Genomic DNA, 12,325 nt, shown 5'->3' with positions numbered 1-12,325 from the left:
GATACACGTAACACCAACTCCACCCTGCTGATGAACCGTCAACGTGTGCTTCATGAGTTCAACTGAAACCTAATATTTTGGCAAAAGGAACTATTCCCTTTGTCCCGATTTATGTGATATATTTTACTTTTTAGTCTGTTAAAAAAAAAATAATACATTTCCTTATTTGACAACAATTTAACTTTAAACTTTGTCTCTTTACACTTAATAAGATGATCTATAACCACACAAACATCTTTGACTTATTTTAGACCACAAGATTCAAAAGTCTTCCTTTGTTCCTTAAATTTCGTGGTCAGTCAAACTATATCACATAAATTGGAACGGAGGGAATAAAATTTTAAATATTGAGCTCATCAAGTTAAAATTTGAGTTCGCAGTTGAATTAGGTGTACTTTCATAAGTCATAACCAAACCTTTTTACCTAGCATTTTCCTTCCCTCACGACTTAATTATCACATTATCGCACTTTCACACCTATACAATGGATAGTTCATTTCAAACACCCAGTGACTGCTTTTATTTAAGTAAAAATTGGGTAAGGGTTCTAATTTCCTAATTACTCGCTTTGAGTTGGACTCTCTCGTAAGGGTTACATATTGCAATTTTAAGCAAGGGTGGAGACAAGGGGAGAAGGTTCAATTTTCTTCAGCTAGGACAAAACAGGAAGAAAAAAAAAATGAGGCAACTGTAAAGAATTTTTTCTATTCCAAGTTACAAGTAGGCCCTAAACACCATCCTTGATCAAGGACGAGTAAACTCAATTTTAAAGCAATATTGTGAGTTTCTTTTTTTCTTGCACTCACACAAACAATATACTACTGACCGATCCAAATGCGCAAATCATTTTAACTTCGTATTAATCATTCCTATCAAGCAGATAGGAAGAAAGATCTACATACATACACCATTTAGGATGTCCTTGAAAATCTTGATGCCAAATTCTGCTATCAGTCAAGGGTTATTGGCTTATCAATATATTCGTTTTGGGCAGCAATCCTACCCGAGCCACGATCAACCATTTTGCCAAAAGAGCTTACTGCAGATAAGCCCTTAAAACTACTACTACCCTCGCTGAAGTTTCTTGATCTCCTAGACTTCCTAAGCTTTGATGAGGAAACATCGTGGTTCGTGCCATCATCTTTTTCAAGCTTGATAACATCTAATTGTACAATGCTACTACGACAGAATGGGCACACAGGCGCGATTGGACTGGTCGTTGTAGGATTAGGCTTGTTATGACAGCACAAGGCCAGTATGCAATGTGCACACATTTGGTGCCCGCAGTCCTGGACCTGAATCGTGCATAATTGATCGAAACATATACAACAAACTTCTGTATCACTGACCTGCATTAGATAATTGTAGATGATATGAGACTACATCTTTTGGAAGATCTTCACTATCAAAAAAAACCGAAATTAGCTACGAACATCTTCGCTAATCCGTAGCTGAATAGCTCGCAGCGAACAATTTGTTTTGATAATTCATCGCTGATCCGTCGCTAAATAGGATTAGCCACGGATTTACTGTTTAGCTTTAGAATTTGTCCGCCGCTAATTACTGATTTTTACTAGTGCTTGATTAAGATGGCTCTTTGCTAACCTACTCTTAGCTGCTTCTCAAAGATTTTAATACAGAGAGAAATAAGAAATGTCTTTGGGTTTTTGAAATTAATTTAACAGACTAGAGAACTTCATAGATATCTGAACGGTAATTACCTCAGAGGTGTTGTCATCCATTTCGTTATCAGAATTGGTAGGAGAAGATAGCGAATAAGCTGTTTCTTTTAGGATGTTCTTTTCCCTCTCCTTGTTAGCCTCCATCAAGGCACATTCTAGAAAATGTCTGGCCTCTTCATTCAGCTCACTGATGAACTTCATCGCCGATGGCCAGACAAGAGGCTCTGCAGACGAAGGATTCAGCAAAGCCGCACACGCACCATATTTGTGTCTTAAAGCAACTGTGTGTGGTATTCTCCTGCACCACAACCACCACATATCATATGTTAGATAGACGAGAATACGAGGTTAAGAAGATAAACTTGGAATAAATCAGCTTCAAAGGGAATCCCCTTCCTTAAATCACTAAAATAAAAACAGGGGAAACTTTATAGATCATTAAGAAGTTCATGACTATACTTTGTTCTACTAAAATTGTAAAGGTTAAAAGAGGGGCAAAAAATGATACCCTGAATCATCTCTTTGTAATCGATCTCCTCCCCAGGCTAACAATTCGCGGATGCAATCAAGAGAACCTGCTCTCGCAGCCAAATGAAGTGGTGTACTGCCTGGGAAACTGTTTTTGTGTTTGAAAACAAATCAAAAAGGATAGCTGCTATAAGTATAAAATCAAAGCTTAGAAAGCACAAAGAATGAAAAGGAAAGTTAAGTCTTGGACAGGATATAAAATTACCCGTATCGACCAGTTGAAGCACAGACCAAAGCACCATTGTCTAGTAAAATATGAACACATTCAGGCCGTCTTTGACGGGCTGCTAAGTGCAAAGGTGTTGCTCCCTTACCATCTTTAACGTTCACAAACCGGGCATATCCCCTAATAGTTTAATTCCAACATACTGACTTAGAACAACCATAAAATTCACAACATCATAGGAAAAAAAACAAGTGAATTTTCAAAGAGGTTTACCAGGACGACGCAACGTGAGATGTCCGAGCAGCAGAAAGAATTGTTTTGAGACAATCAAAGTGCCCATAATAGGCAGCATAGTGCAAACATGTTCTCCCATTCAGCGAATCAAACATCAAAATCTGATTATATTTTTCACAATTAGACCCACAAATTTTGCAGAAAATAACAATTACTAGTATGAGTTAACAGAATATATATTTTAGTAAGTGTTTAGTACTGCATACATTGGCCCCCGCTTCAATAAGCTTTTGCACACAAGTGATCTTCCCGTGCATTGCTGCCAGCATCAATGGAGTCTAAAGCAATAAACACTAAAATCAGGAAAATTAAAAAAAAAAAAAAATGCTTAAGAGGATCAATTTAAGAGGAATTTGCGACAATGAAACGAAAGTTTCAGAATTATTTCCCCTTCCAAATCAACCAAACAAATAAAGAAGAAAAATGGCATAATAATACCTGCTTATACCGATTCAATAAATCAGGATTAACTGACTGGTCTATAAGCATAGAAACAACCTGAAAAAGCATCCAAACCCATCAATCACATAATCAAGAACATAAAACATTCAACATAATGAGCACCCAAAAAGATTTTTTTTTTCTTTTTTCTTTTAACATTTCCAAACCCCACCTCAATCTGGCCATTGGCAGCAGCAATATGTAACGCCGATTGATGATCATAAACTGTAGAATGATGAACAACACTCGAATTTCTCTCAAGCAAAACCTTCACAGTTTCCAAATCACCACACTTAACAGCAGTGAATAATAATCCATGTTCATCACTTGTTCCACAACTAAGTCCCTGACCCATAATAATTATAATAAAAATCTCTCAACTTTATATGGAGGACCCTTTTCACCACCGTGTACGGCGGTGGTTGTTGGTGGTGGTGGGAGAAGTGGGAATTGTGAGAGTATGAGATTTTGCATATTTATGGAGTTCAAGAAGAAGAGAAAAATGAGAGTTGGGAAGTTTGTAGCTGCCCGCAAAATTGACGGCGGGGACGAACGGGCAGCTGTGAGGGTGAAATATGAAGTAGTCAGATGCTTTTCGGGCAGGTTAGATTCTCAAAGAATAGCAATATCAATGGCATTGTGTGATGTATTGTGACAAGTCAAGTCAAACTATTACTGTTACAGTGTTATGATTATTGTTTGTAATTTTATTGTACAATCCCTATTTGACTTAACACCAACAAAATGACAATTATTACTAAATCTAATAATTAAAATCAATTAGACATACTTCCTCTATTTCAATTTATATGACATTTTTTACTTCTCGAGATTCAAACTACATGAATTTTGATCAATATTTTAAGGTGTATTTTTTCATCAAATTGATATAAGAAAAGTCGCAACTTATAGTATATTTCATGTAGTTTTCAAATATATAAATTTTATTGTTAAAATATTGAGTTACTCTAATCCAATTTAACTTTAAAATTTAGTCAAACTGACTCTCAAAAAGCGAATAGTGTCACATAAATTGGGACGGATAGAGTAATTTTAAAAGTACACCAACGATCTACCAGTCAAGCTTCTTTAAGGTATTGCTGAATACGTAAGTAAATTTCTTATGGCAGCTGTACTAGTAGTACCATTAGCAAATGCTTTGATGCCATTTCGTTTTTTACGCAAACAAGAATAATATACGGAACCAAAAAACAGAAAACGATAAAGAATAAATGGTGATTACGTTAAGTAAATTCCTTCTTGTCCAGTACTTGCTAGTGCCAATCATTACCTTTAATTTCTTTCTACCGTATAAAACAGATTGCTTTACATTTATTATTTTTTTCACACAAAAAGCTTTCTCATTTCATGGCAATGGGGAATATTTGGAATTAATTTTATGTATGATCAATGAATTGTATTCATTATACTAGCAATCTAACAAATTGGTCTCTCTTTTTTGCTTTTGCTTCCTTTTTAATTTTTTGTCTTTGTGTAAGAGCAGCGTTTGTGTTTTCAGACACAAAAATTAGTACTGAAAAAACACCCGACGTGTCGGTGTAAATTGTATATTGAAGTCTCAGATTATGTTTATTTAAATAAGGTATGGAGCACCGCTGATTTATTTTATTTGGTCAAAAGAAAAGCGTGGGAATATATTAACGAGTCATGACTCATGTATATATACACATGAAGAGAGAAATTGGTTAATTCAATTTCAAAGCTCATGCTTAAGAAGGCACAACTAAGAAAGATTATATTTATTAGCACCCAATATTTAAACTATATCAAATTAAGATAATTATAAAAGATGAGTCATAACCTTGCTTCTCTATTGACCAACACGCTTTTGATTAGGTCACCGGCTTAAGTTCAGTTATTTGAAGTTTAAAAGTAGCATAAATAACATGAGGCCCTTATAATAAATTTTATTTCCTCTTTTTAACAATACCTGTGTCTAATCACTCATGAATAATTAAATTACCGAGCTTCCTCTCGTTTTTTTTCTTTTAATTATGAGATTTTTCTTCTAATTTTGTTGTTCTATCCCTATGTATGTACAATGAGAAAAGGACAAAAATGGTCCCTTAACTATAATAGTAGGTTCAAAATAGTCCCTTAATTATGCACTTAACGGTTTTAGTCCTTTAAGTTTGTTACAAGTTAACAAAAATGGTCCCTTAACTATGAGAGTAGGTTCAAAATAGTCCCTTAACTATGCACTTAATGGTTTTGGTCTTTTAAGTTTGCCATAAGTTGACAGTTTTAGTCTCGACAAAATATTCATCGAACTCTATTTGTTAGATTTGACGAGAACTATGAAAAAAAGGGAAAAATTAGTGAGAACTCTAGATCGGTCAAATAACTCGGGACAAAACCGACGGACGTTAGTCGGTTATAGGAAAAAACTGAGGAAAACCTACAGACTTGATAATGTCAAAAATTAGTGTCTCGGAGCACAAAGACCGACGGATTCTGTCGATTAAAATCGAGGGAGTCCATTCGCTAAGTAAAATACACTAGATTCGTTTTTACTGAAAACTAGAGAAAACTAAATACTTCCAGTGTAGTGATTCTTTTTTTTAAATAGTTTCCGCGCGTTTTTCCTCAAAAATAACCGATGGACTTCCGTTGGTTTTCGTAAAAAACAATAAAAATAAAAAATAGTGTCCCTCGATTTTATCCATCGGTTTCCGTCCATCGTTTTTTTTCACTTGTTTTTGGAAGTGACAACTTTTTTAGTTTCTGCTATTTCTAATTTATTTCTAAAGTCTAGTGTATTTTATTTAGTCGATGGATTCCCTCAGTTTTAATCGATATAGTCCGTCGGTCTTTGTGTTTCGAGACACCATTTTCTGACATTATCAAGTCTGTAGGTTTTTTCCTATAACCGACTGACGTCCGTCAATTTTGTCCCGAGGTATTTGACCATTTCTTTAATAATGTGTACCTCTAGATGTGAGTTCTCGCTAATTTTTTCCTTTTTTTTTTACAGTTCTAGTCAAATCTAACAAACAGAGTTCGATGAATAGTTTGTCGGAGACTAAAACTGTTAACTTTTGGTGAACTTAAGGAACAAGTGCATACTTAAGGGACTATTTTTAACCAACCCTCATAGTTAAGGGACCATTTTGTCAACTTATGGCAAACTTAAAGGACCAAAACCGTTAAGTGCATAGTTAAAGGACTATTTTGAACCTACTCTCATAGTTAAGGGACCATTTTTGTTAACTTGTCACAAACTTAAAGGACTAAAATCGTTAAGTGCATAGTTAAGGGACTATTTTGAACCTACTATCATAGTTAAGGGACCATTTTTATCCTTTTCTCTATGTACAATACTCGAGAAGAAAATGTGTGCCCAGTGGAAAGTAGACGTGACATGTGAGGAAAATTTGGGAACTGGCTTCTATTAGAGGGAAAGTAAAACTTTGTATATATATTGCTAGATCTTTCAATATTGTTATCCATTAGTTTTGGTAAATTTTCTATTCTAGTACAAGGAGAATTTTAGGAGATTATGTTGCCAAGTTAGGTTGTAATGATGCTATGAACTCCTTCAGACATAGGGTACCCTTATTTCAATATTACAAACGCGTCTTTGATATATAGATATAAAATAGTTCTTTAATTCAAAAAAAAAAAGGGGGGGGGGGGGGGGGGGGGAAGAAGGTAATTTGTCAATCTAATCAAAATATACGACAGTTGATAGATACCTAATAAAGAAAATCAGGATATACTATATGACTGAGTTGTATGCAGCTAAATCGAATTTTTTACACGCCACCCTCCACATAGATAAAGAAAAAGAAAACAAAAAACCTTAACGTGTGTCTAATACCGTCACAATTAATTGTAATTGTCATGAAGTTACGTCTTACATTAAGACATTTAACAAATTCATTTCTTCCTGCCTCCTGCATTATGTTTGCGTGAAAAATGAGAATTTAATCTAGATTCTAGCTTGCTAGGTAATTAATCAAATCAATATTCTTTCTTAACTCACTTAAGCGAGAAAAGGTATATAACACATCAGAGGGGTATATACCACTGAAAACGACGCTGTCTCTTTGACTATTCATTGAGATCTGAAATCAAGAATGCAGAACATAAACTCTTCTATCATACTACTTTTTATTGGACAAGGCCTATTTCGTTCAGTTTGGGCTGGACCTATCTCGATTAGTGGTTTGTGGAAGTTAGTTGAGAAATGGGCAATTTGCAGGATTGTCCTTTGCTGGGGTGCTCATTAATTTTTGTTCCTCAAATCAGTAGTCTTTAATTTTTGTCTTTCACTACAAGCCTCTTGGTTCCAGGTTCAAACCCTGCTCAGTAAAAAATTTAAAAAAAAATCACAAGACATAAGTTGAAATTTGCAGGGCATAAGTTGGACCCCAACTTATGTCTTAAGTCATGAGTTGGGTTTCAAACTCTGCCTTAAGACAAAAAAAAAAAAAATGTTGGAGTTTTGCAAACTTCTGCCTTAAGGCATAACTTGGGTTCAGCTTATGCGTTGCGAATCCCAACTTATGACTTGTGATTTTTATTTTTTTTAATTGAGACTAGGTTCGAACCCAGGACCTCTGGGTGTTAAGCAAAGGATAAATATTAAAGACCACCAATTTGAGAGACAAAAATTAAAGACCACTCCAAAAGAAGGGCAATCCGCGCAAAAAAATGTTGAGATGTAAAAGTTAATATCCCACAAAAATGTAGAAGTTCCTCAAAAATAGCAGTGTTTAAAACCTTTTTTAAAATATTATAAAATAAAACATATGGGTAATTAGAAGATGTAAAAGTTAATATCCCACTAAACTAGGGATTCAGTTAGATTCTCCTACTGTTTATCATCTTTCCTGTCTCCTCTTTAACTGATAACTCTCTTAATCACTATGAAACAAAAATAAATATTTATACAAATATTATTTAGTTTACCCACAAAATTATACGATGTATGTACAATTTATTATACAATGTATAATAAAATTATTCGAGGTATATCTAATTTATTATAAAAGGTGTAACAAATTTATACGAATATTATTTTTGTCTTCTATTGCATTCGAAAATAACACTTGCAGATTCATGGTATATTTCTAGAATAAATAAAGATCCATGTTATATTTGTAGTATATTTTTTGTATAAATAAATGTATTATATATTTGTAGTATATTTCTTGTATAAAATTTATACTCATTATATATAAGTTTTACACATACATATTCATGGTATATTTATGTTATAAAATTTATTATTATTGGTATAAATGTTATATGTATATTCAATATGATCTTTTATCTTCTTCTGTTTTAGATTTGTTGAATTTCTTCAGCTAACTACCTCTACGGGGATGTGAATTGTACATTAACTTTTTTAGAATGTAATTATCTCATTTTTAGATGTATTATGTTTGAGAAACAGATTTAGAAGATAAAAATTTTGAGCTAAAAAATAGGATAGCAAAGCTTGGGGTAGTTATACGTGTTATTCCGGCTGGAATTCCTTTGATTTAGGAATCAGTTATAATATTGTCAATATTAGTTGCCATGGAATGATAGTTAATTAATGCTGCTATGATTCTGTAAATATTTTGTAAATAGCAATTATGTTTTTTTCCCAAGTTTGTTGAAGCTCAAGTTCACGTGGTCTACTTCAGTAGGTCAATTCTTCCCATTTCGACTTAAAAGTAGATATAATAGGCCTGGAGCAGGTATAGTAACCGCAAGGAAAATTTACAGCCCATAACTATCTTTAAGATTTATTTATTAGTAATAGCTATTTTTTTTTTAAATATTTTTGGTAACTTTATTATTTATTAAATTACCATCTATAACTTATTTTTGTAACTGCAATGTATTTCCATAAAAATAAGGTATCTCTCTCCCACTTACCCACAATTTTTTTTTTTTTTTTCAAATATTTTTCTCTCACATCTTCAATTCACAATCATATTTTACTCCTATTATTGTTCCCCATAATTAGTACGATTTCTTCTTCTTCCTTATCAGTTACCCAATCTCTACGGGTAACTAATTTTCGTTATGTTATTTGTTGTATTTCTCTTAAATTGTTCATAAATTTCATCGTCTTTACCTTCACTTTTCATTCAATTTTCTTTTATATATTTTCAGCCATTGTTAGAGTATCTTCAACAAGCTCTAACTCTCCATTTTAATGGCAGATATTGATACTCCAAACAAAAATACACCAGTGGCAACAAGAAAAGCAGTGGAGGATCTCCAGCCAATGGTCGAAGCTCAGCCATACCAATTCGTTTGCTAAATCTCCATGGATAGGCCGAAATAAGAGGAAAATCCTTCTTATGTTTGCTAATCATGTGGTGTTATTTATCTTATGAGCGATGAAGAATAGTATTGATTATAACAATATGATATTGTAGCATCATCTAGGACCAAGAGAATAGGTTGTTTTTGTAGAAACACCATTGATGAGAGTTGTGGAGCTTCATGCCTACCAAGTGTTTGATAAAATGTTTCAGTATATTTCAGTGTATATCTATGCATCAACAAACAGTATATCTAATTTTTCAATATATTTCAGTGTATTATTTCTCTGTATTTAAATGTATTTATCTTTTTTTTTTTGGTGTAGAGCCTATTTTACTCCACTTTGTTTTCACGATTTTTGTATTTCAACGTATTTTTAATTATGAAATAGTTTCTGATATATTTCATTGTATTCCATTGTATATACGCATGCTACAACTTTATATTTCTTAAACAATCAACCATATTTCATTGTATTCCAGCGTATATTTTTCTATATTTGGAAGTTTTCAGATCTTTAGTGGTTTTTGAATTCAAAAAGTTTTGATTGTGATAAAAGTTGAGAGAGATTCGTGAACTGTTATGGAATGCGTGAAATATGGTTGATTTAATTTAACTTACCATTTAAAAAGAAAAAGAAGAATCTGTTAAAAAAATAAAGCCTATTTTTACTCAACCCGATTTTGCATTTCCGTGTATTTCACTGTATTTAAAAAATTCTGTCCCATAAATAGCTCCTGATTTCACTGGAGCGTGTTTACTGTTCACTATATTTCTCTATATTTAAAAAAAAAACAGAAATACACGCGTTTTTAAAGAAAAATAGCTATGCTTAAAATTTTTGCATTTTATAGTTATATCTAGTTAGAAGTCAATAAAAGATAGCTATTTATGTAAGTTAAATCATTTTCGTCTTTGCCTAACCGTAGGCCCAAAAGAGAGCTCCAATTTCATAAAACAGGGTATATATATATTGATTAAGAAAAAGTAAATTCATTCCCATGAACTATAATATTTCAAGGAGTACTTTTACTATTTCGCTTGTTAGAATTGGCTCTGCCATTGTTAGTGTTGCACATTGGTAAAGTTGGAAAGTTGATCAATATATTTATTCTTTCAAAATAGAAATTAGAAGAGTATTATTTCATTAATTAAACTATAAAAGTTAAGGATATAATTAATTAAGACTTGATAATGACTTGAGGAATATCAGCCACGAAGAATATTGTGACAAAAATCTGGGAAGGGACCATTTTTGTTGAATGACCGGATGATTCACACGTCGACCATGTGCCGCGGTTTCCCTTTGGTGGGCCACGCGCTACACACAATTTCTCACGAAACCAGCTCGCCCTCTATGATCTAGGCTGTCAAATTGTTTGAATTCGCGATTTAAGTAGCACAAAAAAAAATTGAATCAAACTAGTATTAAAAAAAAAAACACATTAATAGATTTCACGCACGAAAATGATCAAACTGCAAAAATGCACTTTGGACCTTTCACGCACGAATTTCACGCACGAAATTCGTGCGTGAAGCAGGCGACTATAATAACCAATTCATTTTCACTAGAAACTAAAACTATAATAACCCTTCCACTGATCTATGTTCAGGCACAAATTTTCTTGGATCGTCCAATAGTTGTAAAGTATGAGTACAAATGATAGATTATGCACAAAAAAGAGTAATACTTAATTAACTATGTGTTTGAAATTGTAAGGGTTCAATTTATTTGCACTTGAATATCTTAATTCTAATTATTCAGATTTCAGTCGCTATAAATTCAATTCGTTTGTTCTTAGTTCTGAATCTTAATCATTCAAATCTTAATTAACCAGTACGTGCATATGTCTTTTTTTTTTTTTTAATTTTATGTTACAACCACTTAATAAGTTTGAATAGATCTAAACGATTAAGAGCTCTAACAAAGTCTTAATACCATTAAGATGTATATTAAAAATTTACTAGAAAAATGGCATTTCATCAATCCATAATATACATCTTAATGGTATTAAGACTTTGTTAGAGCTCTTAATCGTTTAGATCTATTCAAACTTATTAAGTGGTTGTAACATAAAATTAAAAAGACATATGCACGTACTGGTTAATTAAGATTTGAATGATTAAGATTCAGAACTAAGAACAAACGAATTGAATTTATAGCGACTGAAATTTGAATAATTAAAATTAAGATCTTCAAGTGCAAACAAATTGAACCCTTACAATTTCAAACACATAGTTAATTAAGTATTACTCTTTTTTGTGCATAATCTATCATTTGTACTCATACTTACAACTATTGGACGATCCAAGAAAATTTGTGCCTGAACATAGATCAGTGGAAGGGTTATTATAGTTTTAGTTTCTAGTGAAAATGAATTGGTTATTATAGTCGCCTTCTTCACGCACAAATTTCGTGTGTGAAAGGCCCAAAGTGCATTTTTGCAGTTTGGTCCTTTTCGTGCGTGAAACTTATTAATGTTTTTTTTTTTTTGTACTAGTTTTGTTCAACTTTTTTTTTGTGCTACTTAAATCGCGGATTCCAAATTATTTGGCTTGAGGGAGCAGTATTTGGTTGAAATTGAATGGGGGAAAAAAGAATATTTGAATTGAGGTTGATTTTAAAAATAATAATAATTGGGGACAGAGGAAAGGAAAATAGGAGATGGGATTATAAGGTGGAATCGAACTTTCAGTAACAAAGTGAAAATTCAAGTAGCTAACCAACTGAGCTACTAAGATTCTCCTAGTGTTTAGACCAAGTCGGTTTGAATATAAATTTCATTTGAAGGAGAAAAGTTGAAGATTTGTGTACTTCACTTGAAATACTCTTTTTCTACGTTTGATTAATATTTCAAGTATTTGATTAGTGTAATAATTGACATATTAATTATGGCTAAAACTAAGTACAAAAATTCCATCCTAA

The 12,325-nt window shown here is 32.7% G+C and overlaps 1 protein-coding gene across 2 annotated transcripts; it reads right to left on the bottom strand.

The window, feature by feature from the left end:
* Positions 1-682: 682 nt before the first annotated feature.
* Positions 683-3,735, bottom strand: LOC132605612 (putative E3 ubiquitin-protein ligase XBAT31). 2 transcript variants are annotated; one of them, XM_060318765.1, is made up of 8 exons: positions 3,284-3,735; positions 3,109-3,168; positions 2,877-2,948; positions 2,650-2,771; positions 2,416-2,556; positions 2,191-2,298; positions 1,722-1,980; positions 683-1,349 (listed from the first exon to the last, which is right to left on the bottom strand). In XM_060318765.1, exons 1-8 carry the CDS (start codon positions 3,464-3,466, stop codon positions 951-953), a joined length of 1,344 nt encoding a protein of 447 aa, XP_060174748.1. In that variant the 5' UTR covers positions 3,467-3,735; the 3' UTR covers positions 683-950. The 2 variants fall into 2 exon arrangements, with proteins under 2 accessions (XP_060174748.1, XP_060174757.1); XM_060318774.1 differs by lacking the exon at positions 3,284-3,735 and having other exon boundaries at positions 2,877-2,963.
* Positions 3,736-12,325: the final 8,590 nt, after the last annotated feature.

The sequence above is a fragment of the Lycium barbarum genome, chromosome 1, assembly GCF_019175385.1.
Source record: "Lycium barbarum isolate Lr01 chromosome 1, ASM1917538v2, whole genome shotgun sequence".
NCBI classification, from domain to species: domain Eukaryota; kingdom Viridiplantae; phylum Streptophyta; class Magnoliopsida; order Solanales; family Solanaceae; genus Lycium; species Lycium barbarum.
This window is presented reverse-complemented; position numbering and strand designations above follow the sequence as displayed.